Source organism: Sceloporus occidentalis, unplaced genomic scaffold, assembly GCF_023333645.1.
Source record: "Sceloporus occidentalis isolate IW3139 unplaced genomic scaffold, rSceOcc1.0.p SCAF_1, whole genome shotgun sequence".
NCBI lineage: Eukaryota > Metazoa > Chordata > Lepidosauria > Squamata > Phrynosomatidae > Sceloporus > Sceloporus occidentalis.
The window spans coordinates 295771451-295797799 of record NW_028316981.1 but is presented as its reverse complement, the minus strand read 5'-3'; the positions used below and the strand labels follow the sequence as shown (position 1 = coordinate 295797799).

Genomic DNA, 26349 nt, shown 5'->3' with positions numbered 1-26349 from the left:
GTTGCCCGCAAATACTACCCTAACCCTGATTAGTGGTCATTAAAAACCTGTAATCACTACACAGCTTCAGTTCTCTTCCTCTTGTTCTTTTGTGTTAACTGTGACTCTTTTCTGCAGAGTTCCATTTCATGCAACAATGGAAAGGAAGAGATTTCTTTGTAATAAGTATTCACAACTCATTATGAAGTGCCAGATGGTGATACTAGCATGAGATTCCTAGTAATATAGACAGTTACTAACAGTCAGGATTCTTTAGATAGGAAACTTTAAATTATCCTTCCACAATCTGGTGGTCTCTATGGCCTGTTACAGACTGCCAAAATAAAGCTGCTTCGGGTCTCTTTGGAGGTATGCTGTTTAAATGATGCATGGGTCCTAAGAGTCCGGAGGTTGCGCCAAAGCCACACTCCATTCCTAAGCACTGGAGTGCAGCTTTGGTGCAGCTTCCGGATTCTTAGGATGCATGCATCATTTAAACAGCATACCTCCAAAGAGACCCGAAGCAGCTTTATTTTGGCAGTCTGTAACAGGCCTATGTTTAAGTCTCCTATTGCTGCCATCAGTCCCTATGTTGGGAGAAAGGTGGGATATAAGCAAAATAAATAAATAAATTTTGTATGACATTGCCAGCAGGATAGTTAGGAATGATGGGAGTTGTAGTCTAGCACTCCTGCAGAGTGCCAAGTTGAGGAAATCTGTGTTCTATGTAATTCTATTAAGATTACCTTCCTTCCTCCCTTTTACTGTCTTTCCTGCCGTCTAAGAAGGGCATACACTCTGATCATATAAAAATAAAATCCTTGTTATAATATCCATGTGTAGAACATTGAACAAATAGGCAAAGGGAAATACATTGAACAAAAAGGGCAGAGTAACAATATTTAGAGATTCTGTTTTACGTTTGTTACAGGTATTGTAGAACAATGTTACTGAACACTCTAGCTCAGATATGGGCAAATAGTAGCCCTCCAGATGCTCTGGAACTGCATCTTTGAACATCCTTACTTTAGGTTCTGGTGGCGAGGAGTGATGGGAGTTGTAATTCAGAAACATCTGGAGGACTCTGGTTGCTCACCCTTAGACCATAACATCCTGTTATTTTGTTCTGAGTTTATTGGAAGGACTTTCCAGAATGCTTTCTAAAGTATTTAACCTTTGTAATGAGTCTGCAGTGGTGTCTAGTTGTGATTTTGGAACAGAACACCCATGAGGTTATGCATCAGTTATGCCTGAAAGATGCTAATCAAATGTTTTGTTTAATTTTCTTTGCTGTCGAGCAATTCCCCAGCAATTCCATTGGGGACTCCCTCCAAACCACCAAGTTATTCTATTCCTTCCAAAAGCATCCTGTGGTCACTGCTATTTTGTATGCTGCCATGCAGATCTTTTCTTGATATACTGTGGGGGCATGGGGGGGGGGATAGGAGCCTCTCTAGTTTAGAAGACCCACCATGAAATATGTTTTTTCCTCATAAGTTTTCTGGTTAACAAAGGTAGCAATTTTATCAGCAGTCCTGGTAACATTGTGGCTCAGTGGCAGAGCAAAGGTTTCAGGTTCAATTTCTAGTACCCACACTTAAAAAGGAACTTCAGATAGTCTCTGTTTTTGTCTTCTACGAGGGAAGTAATGGTGCTTTGATGCATTTGCAGAATTATTTCCTAAGTCTTTGACACTTAACTGAATTGGTTGTAAGTAGCGGGTGGGATAGTATCACAGAGATCCACTATGGTATTAAATACAATGTTAAGACTTGAACAAGGAATTCTATATGGGCATTGTGTTCCAGTTCTTTTATTGATGCATAAAGAACTGGAAATGGGCCACAGGGCTATACAGGACTATCCTTTTCCCTGGCATGCATACAGAGTTCCTCCCATCACCCTTAATTAGTGGTGGGAATTTACTCACCACTGTTAACCATGGTTGATACTAACTAGGGCCTGTTACAGACAGCCAAAATAAAGCTTCTTCGAGTCACAGTGGAGGTATGGTGTTTCAATGATGCATACATCCTAAGAGTCCAGAAACCACACCAAAGCCACGCTCCAGTCCTTAGGGCTGGAGCGTGGCTTTGGTGCGACTTCTGGACTCTTAGGACGCATGCATCATTGAAACACCATACCTCCACTGTGACTCGAAGCAACTTTATTTTGGCTGTCTGTAACAGGCCTAGGATTAGCAGTAATTGTAGCTATAACTCCCAAGAGTTAATGGAATGTGTACACAAGCATATAGGTGCTGGAAAGTAGGAATATGAAAACCCAGGACTGCCTGCCAGTGTTTTAATCACAGTTGAAGAAAACTATGTGTCTGTACTAGTGTCTGGACTGAAGTCCCTGCTCAGATGTGACAAGTCACTGGTTGCCTCCTCACAGTAAGATCAGATACTAAGCTTGTGTTTGACCTCTGCATGCAAAAACTTCTCCACGCAGAAATATTAGTGATGTTTCCCTATGTGTAGGGGGAAAGACAAGATATCACCCTGCTATACTAGTTTTCTATGTTTAGGAAGGGTTTTCTACAATGTAGACATAGACTTATTGTCTAGTCCAGGGGTAGGCAACCTGCGGCCCGCGGGCCGGATCCGGCCCGGCAAGGCCTTGGGGCCGGCCCCAGCCCGGTCCTGCCGCCGATTGCCACCGGAGCCTTTGGGAGGCAATTGTCTATAGAAGCCCCAGAAACATGTATTTATATTAACATTTTTTTAAAGATCAGCAAATTTTTTCACATGTCCTCCATGGTTTTAAACAAAGTGTCCTCCATTTGAAAATTTTGTCCTACATTTGTCTCAGTTTATTTATATATTTAATTTTTTAAAATATTATTTAATTATTTATTTTTTGACTTCAGCCCCCATGTTGTCTGAGGGACAGCAACCTGGCCCCCGGCTCAAAAATGTTGCCTACCCCTGGTCTAGTCAGATGAGAAGGGCATTTAAACACACACACACACACACACACGCAGAGAGAGTCCTATAAGGGTCTACTTTTCCTAAAGGTTGTTTTTTTGTAATTTTTGTAATTTCCTGCTATTTGGTGTTATTTTGGAGAGCCAGTATGGTATAGTGGTTTGTGTGTTGGACTACAACTCTGGAGAGCAGAGTTCAAATCCCCACTTAGGCATGAAAACCCAGTGGGTGACCATGGGTAAGTCACATATTCTCAGCTTCAGAGGAGGGCAAAGACAAGCACATGCTGAATAAATCTTGCAAAGAAAATCCCTTTGGGTCAGCATAACGCGGAAACAACATAAAAGCACACATCAGCAAGCCACAATGCTCACGTCTCAATGTGGGAAACACAGGGAATGAGGTAAAGTTTTAAGTTTGATTAATGGTTTCTTATTACAATTAGTCAGGTGTGGAGTAACATTTGAAGCAGTGTAGAGTGTCTTCTGTCGCAGAAGTCATCACTCCTTACATTTTATCACCTAATCATTATTTTTTTGTTGTTGAGAGAATGAAATTTTCTTTTCTGCTGTTTGTAGCTCTTTGTGATGAAGTGACTGGATGGATCTTGACTTGCAATTGTGCTCATATATAGGCAGTTTGGAGGATTTGAGATATTTATAGTATATTCTATAGCCTAGGAAGTTTGAGATATTTATGGTATATTCTATAGCTTAGGAAGTTTAAAGTTACTAAAATGAAATAGACCACATTGATTCTTCATAAATATTTGGCTAATTTTAAGAGATGTTATGCCAAGGCATGTCCCTGGAGCTTGTTATCTTAATTTCTGTTTTGATTAAGCAGTTCTTTTTAAAACTGTGGAATCCCTTGGACAGCACAGTTAGTGTTCTTTCTTTAAAATATACTTCTTTCAGATTGTTCTGGACTTCTCAGAGCACAAGGCTAAATAAGTTCATTTTTATGTTGAGCAGGTGATAGTTGCAGATAGCACTTGATATTTCAGTGTCAGGAATTGATCTTTGTCCAGCACTAACTTTGACTAGCTTAAAATCGTCATCTCTGGATTACTTTTTAAAAAGAAGATATGAATAGGTTGGTCGAACAGATCTGTTTAGAGCTCATTCTTAAATTGTCAGTGCCAGTGATGATGGTCACTATAGCTTACAAGATTTTTGGACTTTCTCTTGCTTCCCAACACCCTTGTATTTTGCTGAGGGAGAGTCCTTGAGATGTACATTCTAAAAAAACACAACTATTACAGAGGGGGTTGTGGAAAGAGAATGACTCAAGTGGATACAAACCACTGTGTTCATGAAATTAAATATTGTATTTTTGTTGTCCCTGGAATAGATGGCAGATTAGGAGTGACCTACTTTAAAATACATAGTCTTATTTGCCAGTAAGAATGGGCCAAATAAAGTTGGAACTAAACTAAGTTCACAATAGACATATTTTATAGACATCATATATTTTCAAGTTGTCAAAAAGATGTACTATTTATTTTTTAAATTAACCTGCTATTTCTTTAATGTGTTGTGATCACACACTGGCAGAATCTTTAAGCTGCATCCAGAGAAGGCTGAGTTTCATGTACATGCTTGAAAAAATCATAATAAAATTATTATTCTTAGGATCCTGTGAAGAAGATTCCTGACTCACATGAAATTACACTGAATCATGGAACAAAAACGGTAAGCATCTTGGCATCTCAGTCTCCTTGCAACACTGTGATAAAAAGTTTTTGGGTACCCCACTTTACGCTGTTACCTTTTAAATTTAACTGCATTCAACTGTAATAAGTGTGATCATTGTAAGCAGCCTGGCAATGTTCTGGAATAAGTGAGATGCCAATGAAAATCATATTCTATAGCGAAGGCTGAAGGAACTAGTCATACTTAGGGACCTAAGCCACCATCCACTGAAAGGAGGCTGTAGATTTTTTAAAAGTATAGTATGCTTATTCTTCGGGGGGGGGGGAGATTACTTTATTATTATTATTTATTTTATATTGTGCTATTGGTTTTTGTTACATTGACAAAAATAAGTGAATCACAGCTACTTAAAGAAAGTGAGAACTATGACCAACACATACTTGTTCATATTTCCAAGGCAGTGGAAAGGTAAGCATGAATGGAAAGGTTGGAGGAGAGGAGGCCACGGCAGAGACACAATAAGAAACAAAGAGAACACAAAGTTCTTAGATAACTTTTAAATAAATTAAAAAAAAAACTTTAAAGACAGAGCAATGAGTTTGTTCTAGCCATGGAAAGAATATAATTGTCCCTGCTCATGTGGGTCGGGTCCTTTGTACATGTGTTCTTGGAATTGTATGATAGACAAGTAGTTTCTGTGCCATGGCAGCTTAGTGTAAACTACTCACCAGTAGTCAAATATCCAAATTGCCAAATGGTAATTTGAGAAGAATAGAATTTCAGGGGTGGGGGAGGGGGAATATTGATAAATTTTGATCTGATCTTCCTTTTAAATGTATTTTACCTAAACCCCAGACCTACATCCTTTATACTGGGTAATAAAGCAGACAGTCCTGAACAGATAGTTGTCTGGAATAGTTCATAATTCCTTGACAGCCTAACCAGGTTTCTTGTGCCAAGTGCTTCTGCCCTCCACTTCTGTGACTTGCTCTCCAGAGACAAACTATCAAGGACCCATGTCTGCCTTTGGCCTTCTCTCCAGCTTTTTGTGTAAGGTCAGGGCACTAAGACTCCCATCTGTATCTCTTCAAACTAATGAATTTAAGCTGTTGATGACTGTGTTCCTGTGCAGCTGAGAAATATCAGAACAGATTTCCCACATTGAAGATCCTTTCCAGAAACCTAATTAATTTCCCAGTTGCCTTTCCTGTAACAAGAGTGGTTTTCCCAGTGAAACTGCAGGGATAAATTTTCTCCTGACAGGTTTGACATGTAGGCGAGCAGTGGAAAGTGTTACATAATCAACCAAGTGTCATGTTTTCTGTGTTCACAATTTACAGCTGCTTCAGCTGGATACACAAAACTGTCAAATGTGTGTTTTTCCCCCCTGCTGTGACATTAAGTGTAGTGCAATCTGTCTATAACAGTCTGATTTGCAAAGTTGTTTTGTGTCACCAGTGCATAGGCAAGATGGTACTGGCCTCATAGTGGAGCAGTGAAGGCTGTTGTATTATTTTCTTTCACAGAAAATACCACAGAATAATTTGGAAGAGCAGTATTGTGTTCAAAAGAAACTCTTAAGACCCAGTTATGCCTTTAATCCCTGTCCTCAACTAATTTATGCATGTATAGTATTAAACACAATTGCATAGAATGAAAGGTATCGAAATTCCTCCCATAGAGTTAGCCAGTTGTGTTGCACCTTCCCAGGGTCATATACATACAGAGACTCTTTATGTTGTAAGCATGAGTAGCCCATACTCATGGGATATTGGATATTCTTACAATTCAGAGCTTGGAAAGTTACATTTAAAAAGTTTATAATTGTGCTACTCTTTAGAAAGCACTTCCCATTGCTATTGCTATCTTTACACAAGTCCCCATCCACCCATTAATAGCTTGTTCTGTTGCTTATTATTTTTCTGTTGCTTTGGAGGCGCAATGTGTATGAAAAAACTTTAGGTTTGATAGAAGAATGGAACCCTAGAGGATTCCAACCAAAATGCCTCTTAAAATGCCCACAAAAAAAGAGTTTGAAAAGGAACTAGAAACATTTGTTACACCCAAAAGACACATGTGACTTTATTACACTCTTGTTATTGATAAATAGGCAGCAAAAAAGTAACTTGCTCCTAGTGGCTATGTTACTTGTTTCTCGTTACTTCCAAGCTCTGCCATAAATACAGAGAAGTAGGACTAGAGGAATAAAGCATCATGCTAGATTTCCCCCACCTAAATGATGGCTGTTGATCCAAACTGTTCTCTACTTAAAGTTAAATGTATTTATTAAAAGATCTTTGGAAACACAAAAAGTTAAATGGCTCTCTCATCATAGGGTCATGTTAAGAATTTGTTTCTTGATCTTGTTATATAGGTCTCTGCATTAGGACTGGATCCTTCAGGTGCCCGATTGATAACTGGAGGCTATGACTATGATGTTAGGTTTTGGGATTTTGCTGGAATGGATGCATCTCTTCAGGCTTTCCGATCTTTGCAACCATGTGAATGGTAAGTCCTCATGTTCTTCCTCAACTATTAAGAACTCTCAGTGCAATGTTGCATGCTAATTTCCTTCCAGCCAGATATTTTGGAGATAAAAGGGTGGTATCAATTGTGAGAATATTTTGGACAATAAGATCAAACCTGTATGTCAGAACTGCTATTTCCTTTTCATGAGCCATCTTCATTTTGTATTTTTACAATGAAAAATTGAAGTGGCATCTTTTAAATTGGTGCATAAAACCTAGAAGCAATTCAGAAAACCCATCTTAGCTCTTAGTAGATAATGGTGTTGGTAGTAGTTGCTAGTAGTTTGTGTTGACAAATAAAATTTCAAGCACAACTGCTTTGAAGCCTAGAATGCAGGAGATTTGAAGCATTTATCGTGAACTACTTAGTTGTGAATTGAGTGGAGGTGGATCACATGATAGAGTGTCATTATTTTGGGTTTGGGAGTTGCAGTGGGGTGGCTAGAAACATAGGAAAAAGATGGATATATGTGATAAAAATGGATAGTTTGATTATTAAAGTGCCCCTCCCAAGAACTACTAGACTTGAATATTGCAGTTGAAGGAATTTTCACTGCTGCTGCTGCTGCTGCTGCTGCTGCTGCTGCTTCTTCTTCTTCTTCTTCTTCTTCTTCTTCTTTTTGAAAACTAAAAATCTGTTTTGAGCTATTTTGTATTTGAGTGCAGTTCTCATAGATGTCAACTTAGGTTTGAAGAGGTGCCAGTGGAGATTTCAGATATGGTCCTTCTTGGCCCAGTATATCTTGTCTGCCCTCTACTATGCATCTCTCCATTTCCCATGACCTTATAAATCTTTATTGCTTTATTCGATGATAAATTTAGAAAGACTGAAGCTTTAAAAAAGGAAGTAAATTATCTGAATATGCTATCCTTTTTAAAAGAGGGAAATATTTTAATAGCTGCAATTATTATAAATCATAGAATCATAGAATTGGAAGAGACCCCAAGGGCCATCCAGTCCAACTCCATTCTGCCATGCAGGAACTCTCAATCAAAGCACCCCCTATGACAGATGGCCATCCAGCATCTGTTTAAAAAACCCCAAAGAATCAGACACCACGACAGTCTCCAAGGGAGTATATTCCACTGTTGAACAGCCCTTACTGTCAGGAAGTTCTTCCTAATGATGAGGTGGAATCTCTTTTCCTGTAGTTTGCTCCATGTTCTAGTCTCTGGAGCAGCAGAAAACAAGATTGCTCTATCCTCAATTCGACATCTTTTCAAATATTTAAACAGGGCTATCATATCACCTCTTAACCTTTCTTCTCCAGGCTAAACACGCCCAGCTGCCTAAGCCTCTCCTCATAGGGCATGGTTTCCAGACCTTTTACCATTTTGGTCACCCTCCTCTTGGCACACTCCAGCTTCTCAAAATCCTTTTTGAATTGTGGTGCCTGAGTTTACCTAAGGATATGAAAAATTCCATATCCTTCCTCAAGCAAGTTTTTCTCTTCCTCAACTCTAAAAGGCCTATGCCAAAAGACACTAGAGGATTTTCATATTTTCATATTTCCCACTTCAAAAGGAACCTTATACAGAATTGCCTTGGCAGTCAAAAAACACAGCCCACCCTTCCAAAGAGACTTTTTCCCAGCAAAAACAAAATGACATGAAATTAATTCAAAAGCCTTTCAAAATTATTGGAAAGCCCAGTTGCCGTGAACCTATGTGAAATTTAATGCTGCCTATTATAGAGAAATACACGTTAGTGTTAGTCTGGAAAATCAATTATAATAAACATTCAGAACATGCATTCATCATTTGTGATAACTGCAGATTATTCAAAAGGGTCTGCCTTAGAAGACACTTTAGAAAATGCAGCTAATACAGAACATCTTTTGATGACAGGGGCCATATGCTCTGTGCATGCATTACCTGTTCTGACCTGCTTGTATGGGCTTCTCTTTCTGGGCCCAACTCAAAATGCTGGTTTTTAGCCATGGAAAGACTTCTATATCTTGGACCACTCAGTACTTAATAGAATACCTTTTCCATCACAAACCTGTCCATAAGCTGATATCACCATCTGACCCCTTCTTCTTGAAAAGATTCAGAGAGTGGTGGCAAGTGATAAGAGTCTTGTAAGCTGTGATCCCCTATGTGCAACATGCTGTGTTTAGTGGACTGCAACTACTTCCACCATTGTCATCCCTTCTGTGTCAGATTAAGATATTTTCTACTGCCAGGCATTTGATGGGATATGACTGGACAGTTTTTAAAATTTCAGCATTGTTTCAGTTGATTATCCCTATGATCTGTTATTTCTCAGTGAAGGTGCATTGTTATATTACATACATTTTTTTACTATATAGTGGGTCCTTGGTATCCGCTGGGGTTTGGTTCCAGGTCCTGCTATGAATACCAACATCTGTGCATGCACAGGTCCCATTATGTACAGTGGCATAGTAAAATAGCATCCCTTATATAAACCAGAAAAATCAAAAATTGCTTTTTGGATATTTTTTTTAATTTGGATATTTTCAAATTGTGATTGGATCTGTGGATGCAGACTCCATGGATATGGAGGTTTTGTATGGCGTTTAATTTTCCATAATTTGCTTGTTGTAAGATACTGCAGGTCTTTGGGGAAAGCTGTCTAATAAAGTTTAGGAACAGCAGCAAAAAATATGTATTTTACATGTGTACTTTTGAAGGTTTAATATAGCCAAGCTAGTTAGGTGGCGTACTTCTTATCTGCATCTTCATTAAATCACTGTCTATTTGGGAATTTGCTGACATCAAAATTTCAGTATTGTATTGAAAACAAGACTTTGTTCCATTTTGAGGTGAAAGACTGTTGCATTCTAATCTGCTCTTCATCTCACAGCATGAACTACTTGTTAGAAGGAACTGCTGAGCAGCTTCTTTTGTGTTCTTTGTTCCTCTCTTTTTTTTTAGAGAAGTTCCTGAAATTAAAACAGAAATATTTATTTTCATTGCCAATACTTTGCAATTACATGGAATGGTAAACTCAAGTTTTGGAGAATCCTGGTTTATTGTGATTAAACTGTGTGCTAGTCTGTACTACCTATTCACTCCCACATGGCTACTTTTAGCAATATGAACAGCAAACATAATTGGTTTAACATGTCTCAACCTAGGATCTGGGCTTGTGGCTCTGAAATGAACTGGGATTCATGATTTAAGAATAGACCCTAGTTTGTAATCCTAGTTTGTAAAGGGCAAAACAACTCACTGTCTCATAAAACATGCAAAGCAAACTATTTCTGGTATTTAGTCATTCAAGCTTGCAAGAGGAGCCAAAATACAGCAAATAGGCTATGTGCACCATCATGAAACTGTTGTGAACACTAACTTACTGTCCCATGTAGTCAGCCATATATTCTCTTTAGATGTAACTAGTGAACCTGATGACTTCAGAAAAGAGCCAGCTGAACTAGTGTTATGGTAGTAAATTATGAGTTGTCATTAGTTCCCCCCCCCCCCCCCCCCGTGAGACATTTTACAAAGGAAAATAGGATAGTATATGTCATAACTCACCCTCAGCAGTCAGAAGATTCAGACACAGAGGAGTCAGATTCCCAGGAATTTACAGGATAGTAACCTCTCCAAGTCCAAGTAGCTGAGGGCTGAGGAGTGGAGGGCCCTACTCTCCAGCAGGAGGTGGTAGATGTTGAGGACATGCTGCCGTCCTTTGAAGATCATTGAAATGATAAGGAGAGAGCATGCCAATTCCAGTGGCTGTTAAATAGGAGACTCTGGTCCAAAACATACTGCAAAAATAATCCAGTTTGGGATCACTTTAACTGTCCTGGCTCAGTGCTAGGAAATCCTGGGAACTGGAGTTTATTGTGGCTCTGAGCTCTCTGACAGAGAAGGCTAAATGTCTCACTAAAGTACAGTTCCCAATTTTCCTAGCATTGAGCCAGGGCAGTTAAAGCAGTCTCAAACTGGATTATTTCTGCAGTGTGTTTTGGACCTTTGACTCATTAACCACCTGGTGTCTTGAGACAGCTGCCTATAAATTTCTCAGCAACTCCTTGAAGTCTTTGTTGCTTGCAACTTTGGTGACTGACAATTCTCTTCGAAGTTAGTGTTTTCCTCATCTTGGACTGGCTACAATTGATGACTATGTTTTACTCCTTGCTGGCTTGGTTTATCTGGACTGCTAATTTGTTGCAGTGACTTGTAGACCAGCTGTTGATCATCTTCTTATTTCTTCCTTCATGTTGCTGGATAACCTGTGATTGACTTGGGCTGAATTAATTACCTGACAGCTCTTGCTCTTCAGCTATCTGATTCCTGGGTCACTTGCTGACTGGAACATAGGGCCATACAGAGAGAGCACATGGGCACTAATGTCATCCTCTGTGTTACAACTTTCATGTGAAATCCTCAAAGTCCATGCTAAACTGTTTAGTCCATGATTAAAAAATAGTTTGGTAATTTTGTAGAGATGGAGCACCTTCTGAAAGAAGCACAAAAATTCTTGTTTGTGTGCTGAAAACAAGAGGCCTTAGTGTTTGTAGTTTTAGTGCTTAATATCTTAGTCCTTAATAAATTATGGATTTTTAAAAAAATAATTAGTAAGATTAACTCTTGTCATGTACTGTAACATGGCTATAATAAACTGACTTGGTGCTCATTTTTTAAGTTTTTCAAAACTGAAAAGAATTCTTTAAATTTAAATGGTTTATTTAATATATGTAGTTTTTAAGAAAATAAGAGGTCCAGATAAGCTTTGTCTCTTTCTCTTGAAGCTCCATTGCACGTACATCATGCACTCTTTTTGTCTTTCTGCCCCCTCTCCTCCACCTCATTTATACTTGGCTGCAGTAGCAACAACAGAATTTAGATGGGTTGTATTTAATTAATACCTCTACGTCAGAAAAGTTCTCTGAGAGTAGTTTATGTGGTAAATGTTCTCTCTCATTCTTGGACTGATGTTGACTTTGTATTTTGGCAATCTTAATTTTGAGCACTCACTACTATCTCTTCTGAAATTTCCCATGTCTCTTGGCATAAGAATAATAACAATAGAAAACCTTTTGCCTTTAGAAGTTCAAAAATGACTGTGCTGGGGCTCTGCTTTCATCACAGCATTCATGGAGGATGTTCTACTTTGGCTCTCCTTTATCCTGGTATTCAGTAATCTTTCCCTGGCAATTTTAATGGTTTGAAAATCCTTTGGTCAAATAATCAAAATTTCACAGAATGGAAATGATCCTTGGTGTCTAGGGATGTAAATATTTATTTGCAGGCAAGAATGAATTATTTTATCATTTTTCCTTGCATATAATTCTTCCAGAGGGAATACAGCTTCATACAGAGCACCCAGGATTAGCTTTCTTTCTGGCCCACAGAAGTTCTGTCTTACCTGAACTGAACATCAGTTTATTCACCCACACCCCATCCTTCACTGCATCCAGACAATGATTCAGGAATTCCACAGCCTCTTTGGCATCAGTTCTGAAAGAGACAGAACTGAGTATCATTAACATAATGATAACACTTGATCACAAAACTCTAGGTGACCTTTCCCAGTGGGTTCTTGTACATGTTGAAAACCATAAGGGGCAGTACTGATCCCTGTAGAACTCCACAGGTTAGTGGCCAAGAGGCTGAACAATGTTCTCAAAGCACCACATTATGGGAATGTTTAGCCAAAACAGACTGGAATTACTGCAAAGCCTATTAGCCAAGTGGTCCCTAAAAAGTTTTATGATAAATGGTACTGAATGCTGCCAAGAGGTCTAGCATATCCAGTAGGAGTGCATTCCCCTGTCTGATTCCTGGTGTAGGGCACCCACCAAGGTGACTAAGGTTGTTTTAGTTCCATAGCTAGGCCTGAGCGTAGATTGGAATGGGTCCAAGTATTCCATTTCATCCAAGAAAGCTTGAAGTTGTGCTGCCACTGCACACTCTTAGGCCTTACTTGAGAAAGTGAGATGAGAACCTGACTGACAGTTATCTAGTTATTTAAGGTGGTGAAGTTCAGTGAAAGTTGCTTTAGCTTTAGGTTGCTTCTTTCAGAGTGGTTGAAATACAGCCCTCTTCCAATGAAGCATTTTCAGCTCCCACTGCCCAGTTGGCTAGCCCTCCCCTGACAGCACTGTTCAACCAGGATAGACATAGGTCTGTCAGACAAGTGGCTGGCTCTAGTTCTCCAAGCAATGTGTCCACATCATTACATTGAAAAAATGGAAATTGTTCCTCAAACCTGGACAATTACATGTCTGTTAGGTTCCTAGACTTTATGTGGAGTCCAAGTCAGAATGAATTCACATGATTTTCTCCACAAAATATTTTGCAAACGCATCACAGCTCTGCTGATCAGGTGTCTGCACTAAGTTCAGCATCAGCTATTTACACACTTCTCAGCAGTTTGAGGTAGAGAATAGAATTGATTGGCAGCTACACAAAACAACTGTGCTGAACCAATTGTCCTGATGTAATAATAGAGACAGCAAAGAATTGTTTCTTCACTGCCCTCACTGCTAAATAATAGGCAGTAAAATAGTCTCTGTGAAGAAAAGAGAGATAGGAACAAAACCAAAACCATGAATTCAACTGTCCAGTAACTAGTGCGCAAGAATAAAAAAAACTTACTATAATAACCAGTGCACAGAAATAAAAGACAACAACCAAAAAAGGAAGAATGAGAGACCTCTTCTTCAAGATTCAGGAACTTAAAAGAAAGTTCAAACCAAGGTGGGGATGCTCTATCATCAGAAGAGGAACACAATGCAAAATTAAAAAGAAATAAAATGACTATGGAAGCAATACACAAAAGAGCTTTATAAAAGAGAAGAATAAAATGAATGACATATAAATAAAGACCCATACATAGATGAACCCCCAATCCTAAAGAGTGAGGTGGAGGTTGCAATAAAAGATATCAGGAAGAACAAGTTACCAGGAACAGATGATATTCAAATAGAGTTGCTACAGTCCCCATAGACCAGGGGTAGGCAACCTGCGGCCCGCGGGCCGAATGCGGCCCGGTAAGGCCTTGGGACCGGCCCCCACCCAGTCCTGCTGCCGATTGCCGCCGGAGCCTTTAGCCTCTCGCGTGAGGGTGTGGGGCCTTTGGCGTATCAGGAGGAGGCGGGCAAGGGGGGGCAAGCAGCAAGCAAGGGGGACAAGCGGCGGGCAAGGGGGGCAATTGTCTATAGAAGCCTCAGAAACATGCATTTATATTAACATTTTTTAAAAAATCAGCCAATTTTTTAGCGTGTCCTCCATTTTTTATAAAAAGTGTCCTCCATTTGAAAATTTTGTCCTACATTTGTCCCGGTTTATTTATATATTTAATTTTTTAAAAATTATTTAATTTTTTTTTTTTTGCTTCAGCCCCCCAGTTGTCTGAGGGACAGCAACCCGGCCCCCGGCTCAAAAAGGTTGCCTACCCCTGCCATAGACAGAATCAATTCTAGTGATAACTAAAATATGCCAACAAATATGGAAAACAAAAAGGTGGCCAGCTGATTGGAAACAATCAATATACATCCCCAGCCACAAAAAAGGAGACTGAAAAGACTGAAGCAACTATAGGACCATAGCATTAATATCCTGTACAAGCAAAAATTATGCTCAAAATTGTGCACCATATGGAGAGAGAAATCCGAAAGGTGCAAGCAGGGTGCAGAAGAGGAAGAAACACCTATACCAATGTTTTCAGTCAGTTTTACCCCCTAAAAAACTCAGCCATTACAAAAAGTAAAATTAGTCCTACAAAGCAACCAGATCTTTTCAACTTTAAAGTTATTGAGGGAATATGGTTTTGTGAGGTGTCACTGAAAAATCTAATAGCAGGCTGTGTAAGGTGTTTAGGTATTTTCTGGATTGTCACTAGCCTGCTTGCATTCAAACAAGTATATATTTTTAAAATATACTTTTGTGATTATTTTGAAAAATTATCAACAGGGGAAAAACCGAAATAAGAAAGCCATTGCTTACAATGAGGAAGGCAGGGTGTATAGCTTTCATCTTAAAAATTATTATTCCAGAAATAGGTAAAAAGACCACCTTTCAAGAAATCTATCAAGTTATTTCCTTAAATAGATTATTAAAAAGTAAGTCAACTGTATTAATAATGTAGTATTGCTTTAAAAAAAAGTCTGAATTTGTAGGTATTTGCATGGTATTCTAGTGTCCTGTAATCCAGATATTTGCAGTTGTAAATACATTTTACATACTTTTACATAATTCAAAATCACTTTCAGTGTTTCTTTTATTGTAAAAATATTGTTTCAGGGTCAGCTGTAATATCATAATATTTCTTCCCTTTAATTTTAGTTTTGGACCATCTTGCAAAACTTTCATGTGTCCAGATAGCTCAAAATAAACATAAAACCTGCTTTAATAGAGTTACATTTCCTAGAGCTATTAACAATATTTGAATACATTTTAAAGAGTCTTTGTTGCATAGTATATCATAGATAAAGTAACAATGGTGCTGTACAGACCGGCGCAAAGCGCCGGCCTGCACACATACTAGGGTTGCCTTGGGGCACCTTTTCCAGACGCCCCACAACCCTAGTATGTTGCCGCAGCATTGTAATGGCGACGCCCTTTCTACATGGGCGCCGCCATTATGACATCACGGCTGCGGCGCCTCCAAATGTGGCGGCGTGGACGTGACGTCTTGGCACCACTGAAGGGCGCTTGTGGCACCCTTTTAGCGGTGCCAGAAGGAGCTCCGTTTCAGAGCTCTGCTGGCCGTGCGTATTGCAGGTGCGGCATTTAAACGGCCGCACCAGCGATACAAAGAGAAAGGGGCTGAGTGGCCCCTTTCTCCCTTTCCCCGCCGCTGTCAGGGTGTCCTTGAGGCTTGAAGCCCCAAGAACACCCCTTTCCAGGGCACGGGTAAGCAGCCTTTTGCCACTTCCCCGTGGCCTGGAAAAGCGGCAGATCGGGTCCTCAGGGCTGCCGCTGTGGTAGCTCAGGCCCCGATCCGTCGGGGAAAGGGGTGGGCGCAGGCTGCCCCAAAGGGGTGGTCTGTACACCGCCATAAATTACTTTTCAGATTGTTGTTAACTAGCACGATAGATGTACCTTGTAAATAAGTATGCACTCCTCCCTTCCCTTACGAGGGGGATCCATTCCAGACCCTCACCCCCGCATAAGGGGAAAATCACGTATGTGCTCGCACCCCATTGAAAACAATGGGGTGCGTGCACCATTCATTACATTATATGCTGAAAGCCGCAGAAGGGGTGCCCGTGTATGGTGTGGGCTCACTGTATTTTACCATTTATTGTATAAGTTTTTTTTTAATGAAAGCTTTATTTCCTGTTACATGTTAAGGTGTTTTCTCAATCTAGCTTAAGTTTTTTAAATATAGTGATGATGATGCTATTGACAAATTCATCCACTGTTTTCCAGTCACCAGATAAAGTCTCTGCAGTACAGCAGCACAGGGGATGTTATTCTCGTTGTTGCGGGTAATGCGCAAGCTAAGGTCCTTGACAGAGATGGCTTTCCTGTAATGGAGTGTGTGAAAGGAGACCAGTACATTGTGGACATGGCAAACACCAAGGTAAGCAAAGAAATGTCCTGCTTGAGCAGTGTCTTCATGAGTCATTTTCCTGTTTTCAATGGAGACCAAGGAAAGAGAAACTACAGTCAGTACCAATTTGATATGGGTAGCTCTAGAGATAACCTTCATAGGATATAATTGTTTGCCTTACAATTACAATGGAGATGTAAATCTCTTCTCTCATTGATCCCAGTGGTGCAAAATATGATGCAGGGGGATGTTATTTCTCCACAGGTGACATAAGCAAAGTCCTCTCCTTTCCTATGTTTTGTTGGTGATATAACGTAGCGTATAGAGAAAAGTGGTCCCAAAATAGTAAAACTAGTCAGAATAAAGATTTGTACAGTACTGAAATTTCAATTCCAGGATAGAATTGTACTTTATGATAACTGATGGATTGCCCCTCAAGTTGACAGTTTCGTCTCCCAATGATATGTAGTAAAATTTGCTCTGTGTCATCACTCTCAGCATTTTCCCAACCATACTCCCTGTGCTTGTTCTGTGTGCTCCTTGTGATTAGCTGACATACGCAAAGAAGCACACAATGTGATAATAAGTATCAGTGCATGCTGTCTGTCCATTTGCTGTTTGTAACTTAATGCTCTGTGCTCCTTTTGATGAACACAGAACCCATTGGCGATGGGACCTTCTACCCCCTCAGCCCACTGCAACCCTCAGAAGTCTACTCCAGACAGATGAGCAAATGGATTTTGTTTAAACAAAATGCTTGTTCCCTTCTTGGATTACGTTTTGGGAAATCCAAGAGTTTGAACAACAGACAAGCAGATATAGAACCAGAGTGGAGGATGATATCGGAGAGGAAGAGTTAGTATATAGCATAACAAGTGATAGTGATGATGGATATACCTCTCAGAGTGGATCAGGGAGAGAAAATGTTTCCAGCAGGCTGTTTGAGTTGAGTGATTTCAAAAGTATTCTAAAAAGAATCTAACAAACGTTAGCATTAGAGGAGGATTTTGAGGCATCAGGAATTAAGATAGGAAACAAAAATCTCAGGGTGGATTCAGTTTTGAAGAAAGCTTCTCTCATACATATTTTACCAGAGATGTGCAGAGAGGTAGTGGATATGGAGTGGGAAGTCCCACTAATTGCTGGGCTATAGTTAGAAGCTATTTATACATAATTAAAGTGATGGATTACCTCAAGGTACTCCAGGATGGCAGTACTGTTGCAGTGTTAATTTTGGGAATTATGGTTTTAATGAATGAGGCATGTATTGAAGGAAGAAGATTAATGTAGAGTGCATGCTGCTCTTTAAAAGGTTCATGAAGCAGCAGCTCTGACTATTAGATTGTCCATAGCAATGTTGATGTTTTGGGTTGCACTTTTATGGGTTAATGGCATTTTTGATTGTCAAGATTTTAACATGTGCAGTCTGCTTGAGTTGTTAGGCAGAATTCAGAAGGTGCTACAGTACCCAATGGATGTTGGACATGATTCTGTGGCATTCATGGTTAGAAGTATTACAGCAACGACAGCACCTAGAAGATCGTTGTGATTGCAATACTGGGAGGCAGATTCCAAACTCATATGGCTTATTTACCTTTTATAGTTGAACTTTTGCTTGGTGAGAAAATACTTTAAAAGGTATTAATAGAGGGCAAAGTTGCAAAGCAAGTAATACCTATAGTTCAGAAGAAAAAACACAGCTAAAAGATATCTTAAGAATAATTATACTTTCTTTTGAGGTAGAAGATTGACTTCAGAAGGCAGATTCACTTCAGAAATGGAAGATTTCAATGGCATGCTTCCAGACATCAATATAGTAGACAAAGATACCAGGACCCAAAAAGAGGAGTGAACCGCTCTCAGTGTAGTTGACAATGTTATTGATGGAGAAGTTCTGGTAGAGGGGAGATTGCTCATTTTTGATTCATTGTGGACAAAAATATCAGCCGATCTTTGGGTGAATCAAGTAACCACTCACAATTATTTATTCAAGGAAGCTGAAAAGTAGGTGCCTAATATCACTTATACCAAGGAATCAATTAAAACAGGACAGAATTTGCAAGGAAGTCAAACACCTCACAGAAATTCAAAAATATCTAGTTCTAGATCTAAAATATCTGAATGGATTTGTGAAGTACCAAAAGTTTAAGATGAAACATTACAAACAATCAGGGCCAATTTGGAGAAGAACAATTGGCTGTTTTCAGTAAATTTGAAAGAAGCATATTGTCACATTCCAGTGCATGTAATTTGCAGGAGATATGAATACTGCCAAAGCTGTCATGTGCATGGAGGTCTTTAAACAGAGGCTGGATGGCCATCTGTCAGGGATGCTTTGATTTGGATTTCCTGCATGGCAGGAGGTTGGACTGGATGGCCCTAGTGGTCTCTTCCAACTCTACGATTCTATGATTCTATGTAGCATCACCATGGTGTGTATGTGTCAGAATGGAACCCCTGCAGATACAAAGGGCCAGCTGCAGATACAATTTTAGTATCCTTTAAACAATCAACACAGAAAATACATAGTAGCACACTGAAATTGGTATGGGGGTAATACAGTACAGTTAGACCAAATTCAAGTTACTCATGTGCTGGACTTTCTACAAGGTGTAATTAAAAGAGTTTACAGCCAAATGCTTTAAAGAGGCAGGCAGCAGCCTTTGGTTAAGTAATAAGACCAGAAGGGGAGTTGTCACTGAGACATCCACCTTGTTGGCACCACTGACTGTACATAGGTTTCTGTCATGAGAGCTAAATTTGGTATTAAATGTTCTAATGGGGGCTTACTTTACTTTGAACTAATAAAGGAGGAATAGTTAAGGCTACTTACATTTAAGATGGTCTTCTTAGTAGTGTTAACTTCTGCAAGAAGGGTGTCAGAGCTAGCAGCCCTTTCTGTAAACCCAAACTTGTGTTTGAGGAAGACAAATTGAATGTTATAGTAGATCCAAAATTCACGCCAAAATGAGGAAGGGAATTAATCAGGCAATTCACATGCCAAATTTCTGCCTTATGCCAAAACACCCACTTGAAAAGAAATGACATACTTTAGATGTAAAAAGGACAGTCATGACATATATTAAAAGAACAAGTCAAATTAGATATACAGAGACATTATTCATTTCCTTCCTTCTGATAACATTAGAAAATAGAGCAACAAAGTTGATGATCACTTTAGGGCTAAAAAAGGCAGAGATTACAAGTGCATGATATCTTGCTTTTGCTTTCTCCTTACAATTTTGTTTCCAGCCTTCACCCAGAACAGAGCTGGTTCAATTCTCTTAATCTCAGCTTCAAGTTTTAATTTTTTTAAAATTTTTTGTTCTTACCTGCTTACTTCAGACTTTTGAATTCATGTACCTATCTATATGCTTGTTCCAACAGTTGTTCTTTCCTTCATTGTTTTTTCAAGGTTTTCTTGGTTTTCCACCTCTATCTGCTAAGCTTAAAAGTTCATCATTAACAAGGTGACTCAAATCATACACTGTTTGTGAGGCACAAAAATCTTTCTAGGCCATTATATGTTACAACTTCCTTAGTGCAAACAGTTGCCAGCTCATCAACATTTACTATTAATGCACCTTTCTGAGATTGGCAAGGCAGCCCAACCTTAACTTGTTGGATTGAAGTGCCTGGCAACAATTTCAACTGGTGCACCAACTACAGCATTTCCTGGACTGAAGTAACTGTAGCCCACATACTGGTAACTTCCCAGTTAAGTTACAATAATGTGGTGTATGTAAGGGCTGTCTTTGAAGATGAGTCAGGACCTACAGATAGTGCAAAATGCAGACGATTGCTGTCCAGAATACCGTAACGACAAGACACAACATTGGTCTTAACGGAGCTGCTCTTTTTGCCAGTTAATTTCCAGTCTGAATTCAAGGTGCTGATGATGGCCCTAAACAGCACAGGACCTCAGTTCTTCAGGGATTGCTTCTCTGTATACACATCTACCTAGTGAGGGTAACACAGCATGGGCCTCTAGTGAGGGTAACACAGCATGGGTTGATGTCCATTTCTTTATTCTAATTTACTTTTAAATGTATATTGTTTGAACTGTTGTAACCTTTTATGCTGTTTTAATTTGTTAATGTGGTTAATATGTTTTTATCTTGTTTAAATGATTTTAGTATTTCAATCTAAAATGTTTTAAATTGCTTGTATTGTTTTATTTGTACACCAGCCTGAGATCCTACAACAAAGGGTGGGATAGAAATATTTTAACCAAGCCACATCATGTATATGGACTCTGAATCTTCATATTGCACAACATTAAGTCAATCAGATTTTTCTACTCATAACTTGGAAGATTTAGTGGTTTTTCTCTGCATTTAGTCTCCACTCTCATCCTTTTTTTCTGTTTGTGGTTCCTTAGCCCAAATTTTCTTCTAAATGCTTGGGTATGAACAGACCTTAAAGGATGAGTCAAGATCATCAATGTCGCATAGTGGTTTGAGTACTGGCCTACAACTCTGGAGACCAGGATTCAATTTCCACCTTGGCCATGAAACTCACTGGGTGACCTTGGGCAATTCAGCTTCAGGGGAAAGTAATGGCAAGCTTCCTCTGAACAGATCTTGTCAAGAAAGCCCCATGGTAGATTCGCCTTAGGGTCACCGTAAGTTGGAAACAGCTTAAAGGCACACAACACACACACACACACACACACACACACACACACACACACGTTCATCACTACCAACAGAAAAGATGCTGAGCATGTGATTTCTGCTTTCCTTTGGTAATGTAATCATTCTGATCCCATTGGAGGGACTGGCGACACCTTCACAGTAAATTCTGCTAAAACACTGTTTGCTTCATCAGCTGTTATATCCCTACCTCCTTTTCTTTTTCCTAGGGACACACAGCAATGCTTAATTCAGGTTGCTGGCATCCCAAAATAAAGGAGGAGTTTTTGACATGCTCCAATGATGGGTGAGTTGCTTTAACAAGATTGTTATTTATTGTAAATGTGCTTACTTTTCAGTGCTTTATGGTGGCATCTCTTAACTTGGAAAGCTCAGTTCAGACGCCACAGGAAACTGCAGTTTTGAGTCTGAAGATGATTTAAATAGGCTAACCATGGTTAAGAGCTACTTGTGTGCTTTTGTTTTCTTTTAATGGGTTGCAACCATTTTCTGGAAGCAGAACAGCAGCCTTAATTTCAGTTTAGCAAATCAAATGTTACATTGAATCATGGTTTGAAAGCTGGTTTCTACTTCTGATATGCTGAGTGATTGCAAATAAGACACTATTGCAACATAATGTTTAATGTCCTATTAGCCATTACTTGTTTTGATCTCTGAACTGAGCTGGAGAGAAGTAAGAAAAAAGAACATATGTGTCTCGGTATAAATGTGGACTTCTTTTATTCCCAAGACTTCTGGATTTGGCTTCAGGGGAGTACTCATCTCATTTAATGAGGGGCACAGTGATTAAATGTCTGTACTGCAACCACCCCCTCACAGACCACAAGGTTCTGAGTTCAGTACCAGCCAGGAGCTTAGGGTTGACTCAGCCTGGCCTCCTTCCCTAGGTCACTAAAATGCATACCCAGCTTGTTGGGGGGAATTAGCTTATACATTGTAAACCGCTTAGTGAGTGCTTAAGTGCACTGATAAGCAGTATAGAAATGTACTTGCTATTGCTATAAGTGTGCAGAAGAATGCAGCTTTTGAGCTTTTCCTCCTGGAGATAAGCACTATTTAAAATTACCAATTATCAATTGATAATTAAGTTATCAGTTAAGCTGGACATTTTTTAATGTAAATGCGCAGCTTAATTAAATTTATTTTTAAAAGTAAAGTAATTGACTAGAGTTTGGACTTTTATCATTAAATCAATTCCAGAATACCAGAACTGACAAAAAGAATAAAATGTTTTGCAAAAATCCTGTTTTAGATAAAGAACCATGTAGGAAATATAAAATTTATTTGTTCCTTAGCTAATAGCTCCTTAACATTGTTTCTCATTTAATTTTACACTTCCCAGGTGATTCTTTACCTAAAACCTACTTGTTCCATATTTTGCAAAACTGCCATCTTGTTAGTCCCGCAGGGTTGGTAAATTGCAACATTTAAGACATAACATTCAAACCATATATTTTTAGTTGATGATTAGAATGTGATTGTTAAGTAAATTCCAAAGTTAAAACATTTTAAGCCTACAAGTAGTAAGGGCAGCTTGAAAGGGAGTGATCTTCCACATAAAGACTTCTCATTTGTTCCAACCCCCCCCCCCCCCCAATTTTGAAGCTCTCATGAGGGAGACCAAAAATTAAAGCAGGGTACAAGGATATTAAGGAGATGTAATCACAAGAAAGGGAGAAAAAAAAAGGGGGGGAAGGAGGGGGTTAGTTATAAAAGAGATTTTTCAAGAACTTTGCATCTGTTTTGTTGGCTGCATCTGCACTGCAGAAATAATCCAGTGTGAACCCCACTAACTACTATGGCTCAATGCTATGGAATTCTGGGGAATTGTAGTTTTGTGGTCCATTTAGCCTTGGCCAGTTTACACTCTCTCTGTCTCAGAGGAAGGCAAAAGCAAAGCTCCTGAACAAATTGCCAAGAAAACCCCATCGTACCACCATAAGCTGGAAATGACTCAAAGGCACACAAATAACAACAACAAACCCATTAACCCATTTGTGCTAACTTTCCTATCTGCCCAATTCATCAAAGTTAATAAGAGCTCTTCAAATCGGAGTGTTCCATGTGTGTATTAGAGTCCTCTTGCTGGTTAGTCTGACTTGGAGTAGTCTACTGGATGTTGAGTGAATGAGCCAACATACAAGTATATCCCATTTTTCCAGTGAATCTACTGTAGTTAGGACTAACAGTAGTGTTCAGTTCTTCCATGTTAAGAGTATATGTCTACGACAGTCATGAATTAGGGGTTTGAAGGCAGGGAAGATAATTATGAAATCCAGTGGGTTAAATCCAATGTTATGTCTTTATTGAATAGTCTAATTGAAATCAGTTGGTCCTGTATAAGTTGTAACTGAAAACTCCAGTTTGTTTCAGGGAGTCTACTTTAGCTGGAACTCAAAGTTCAGGGAGCTCAGTATATTTAAAACAAGCTTCTAAAACTAATTGGTATTAATAAATCTCAGTTCCTATTCAGAAAATGAAGATCATTTCAATTGTTATTACATATAGTTTAATAACTTTTTTTCTTAGGAGTCCAAGTGGTAACATATTTTCTATTTCATTAGTTTAAAAACAACTAAATTTATACTTAGTAGACATTAGATAGAGGTAATTTAAAATAAAAAACATATGCACTTCAGATTTCCCATTTTTTTTGCTGTGAGAATGGTAAATATAAGTTAACATTTCATGTTCAAATTTATGTCCTGAACAAGTGACTTAAATTTATACAAGCAGTGATTTAATTTGATATATGATTATGTTCTCCAAATTGCCTTACATAATAAAATAAGTATTTGAAACTATGAATTGATACATCATGTCTCTTATGTGTTCACATGCCAAAAATCAGGACTTAAGAGGTGCAGCAGTGTAGTACCGCAACAGACCTTTTATCGATTAACAAGAATCATTTGTCAGAATGACAATTGGAGTGAAAATATGCTTTCTTGGAAATAAGCTATAGTCTACAGAGGGATCTGCCCAAGTACAGTTGGAGAAAAGAATGCTATGAATTTTTCTTGGATTTTGCATATTTTCACTCTCTCCTAAACTGTAGTTTTAAAACTTTATATTGTTTTATTTATTGGGCTTTTAAACCACCAATAAAGTGGCCTTTTCTGGGTAATGTACAATAACACACCCCAACACCACCAACAATAATGAAACAGTGACTATTAGGGAATGTAAAGGTTGAACCAAAGAGTTCAATCAAATAAATAATGATGATGTGAATAGTCCATTTTTTGTGAAATGTCTGGATTGATCACACAGAGAAGAGCATACATGTATGTTCCGGATCACTGTTTCTTAAGCTATCTAATGTGGGGGACCAGCAGGGCTTTTTCCTCAGTGCGCAAGGGGACCAGCACCATATTTGTTTCCTCTGACCACAATTGCTTCTTTCCTCTCTAGGGATCAGTGTCTAATGGTTTAGGGACTAGTGCCGGCCCAGGGCACCAAATTGAGTAGCACTGTCCCAAATCACTTGCAATCTATATGTGGTGAAGACATATGGAAGCCTTTGTGCTGTGTGTGCCCATACAGTTCATATGCCAGGACATGGTCTTTTCTTTAATTGCTTGCTTGCTTGCTATTCTTTTGGAACATGGTCATATGCAAGCGAGTTTCTCAAATGAATACAGGACAAAGACTTTGTATTAAACATACCTGTTTCTGACGTCTCCAAAGACACTTGAAAGTTACAGTGAGAAAATACCTCTTCCCACTCCCATACATTTTCAGAGTTACATGCACTTATGGGATAAATATCTGCAGTTGGTGGATTGCTATACAATCAAATTCTGACTGCACCCATGAATAAATTAAACTGGGCTACCAGGTGCTGTAGGGTATATTACAGAGGAAGGAATTGATAAAATCACCTCTGAATATTCCTTCCCTAAGTAAGCCATATGAAATTCATGAATTTGACAGGCTACTTGGAGGCACATACACAAACACGCACAAGCCAATTTGTTTGTAGTTCCTTCAGCCTTCCCCTGCCTGAGGGTTATTATCAGTCCTGTAAGTCTCTCTAGAAGATGACTTATTGGTTCTGGTTTGCAATTAATTTGGCTTCCTAATACTCCACCTTATGTGATAATTCATTTGTACCCCCTTGTGTTCTATTGATTATTAATGAATCTAATTGATGTCTTGGCTACTATAACAATGATTGCATGTAACCATAATTTGAGCAGCATTGTGTCTTCCTTTTTCACTACCTGAAGTGAAAAATTAGCCTTCCCGCATACTGCAGACAGTGTATCTATATCCTTCTCTTTCCTTTAACCCAGTCTTCTTCAACTTGTTGCTTTCCAGATCTGTTGGACTATAGCTACAGTTGGCCATGTTGGCTGGGAAGATGGAAGATCTAGGTCAAATGCATCTGATAGGCTGCTTAAGCCCTCAATGGGGTCACAGAATTGTAGAGCTGAGGATTTTGGCACCAGCTATTCCAAGGTGGTGGTGTTACATTGATTGATATATTCCAGGCTTCTTTTTAAAACTGAGATTTAAATATTTTCAAACTCTTCTCTTTTGTTCGAACTAGACAGTCTTCATTTTTATATTATATTTTTATTTCATTCATTCTTGCTTATTTCTGCCATTTTATATTCCCATTGTATGTGGTGTGTGTGTCTATGACAAGTTTACAATGAGTGCTGTTTCATGTGCTGGCTACTGGGTGGTGCTCAAGCATTGTGAAATAGCAACCACATTTCCCAGAGAATTAGTTTCAACTCTGCAAAGGTTTCTGGTTTCCATCAGCCTCAAGAATAGAAATCCCAAGGTTGTTCCCAAAGTCTCTATTTTTCTTGGCAGTCAGTTTTCTGAGTGGCTAATGGAAACAAATGCCTACTTACAGTGTTCCTTCAGTTAATGCATTTACTGCTTCAGCAAATTAGGCTTCAATATTATTACTATAGCCTGTAATCTATGGGACATGACTTTCATTCTGAAAGACACAATCAATTTCTCTTGTTTTCAAAAGCATAGCCACAATTAAAATGTTTTTAGTAGGACAACAGAAGACAAATGGAAAATTACTAAATTTGGCTAATATATTTTAAATGTCTCGATTGTGCTGAAGGTAGACTTGAAGAATGCAGATGTGAGTACATGTTT

The 26349-nt window shown here is 38.9% G+C and overlaps 1 protein-coding gene across 1 annotated transcript in view; it reads left to right on the top strand.

The window, feature by feature from the left end:
- LOC149324101 (WD repeat-containing protein 70-like) overlaps positions 1 to 26349 on the top strand; it is a 163457-nt gene that overhangs the window by 40464 nt on the left and 96644 nt on the right. Inside the window, exons 6-9 of the mRNA XM_089496437.1 lie at positions 4544 to 4603; positions 6939 to 7072; positions 16441 to 16594; positions 21429 to 21505. Coding sequence (XP_089352563.1) covers positions 4544 to 4603; positions 6939 to 7072; positions 16441 to 16594; positions 21429 to 21505 — 425 coding nt within the window. The remainder of the gene's footprint in view (positions 1 to 4543; positions 4604 to 6938; positions 7073 to 16440; positions 16595 to 21428; positions 21506 to 26349) is intronic.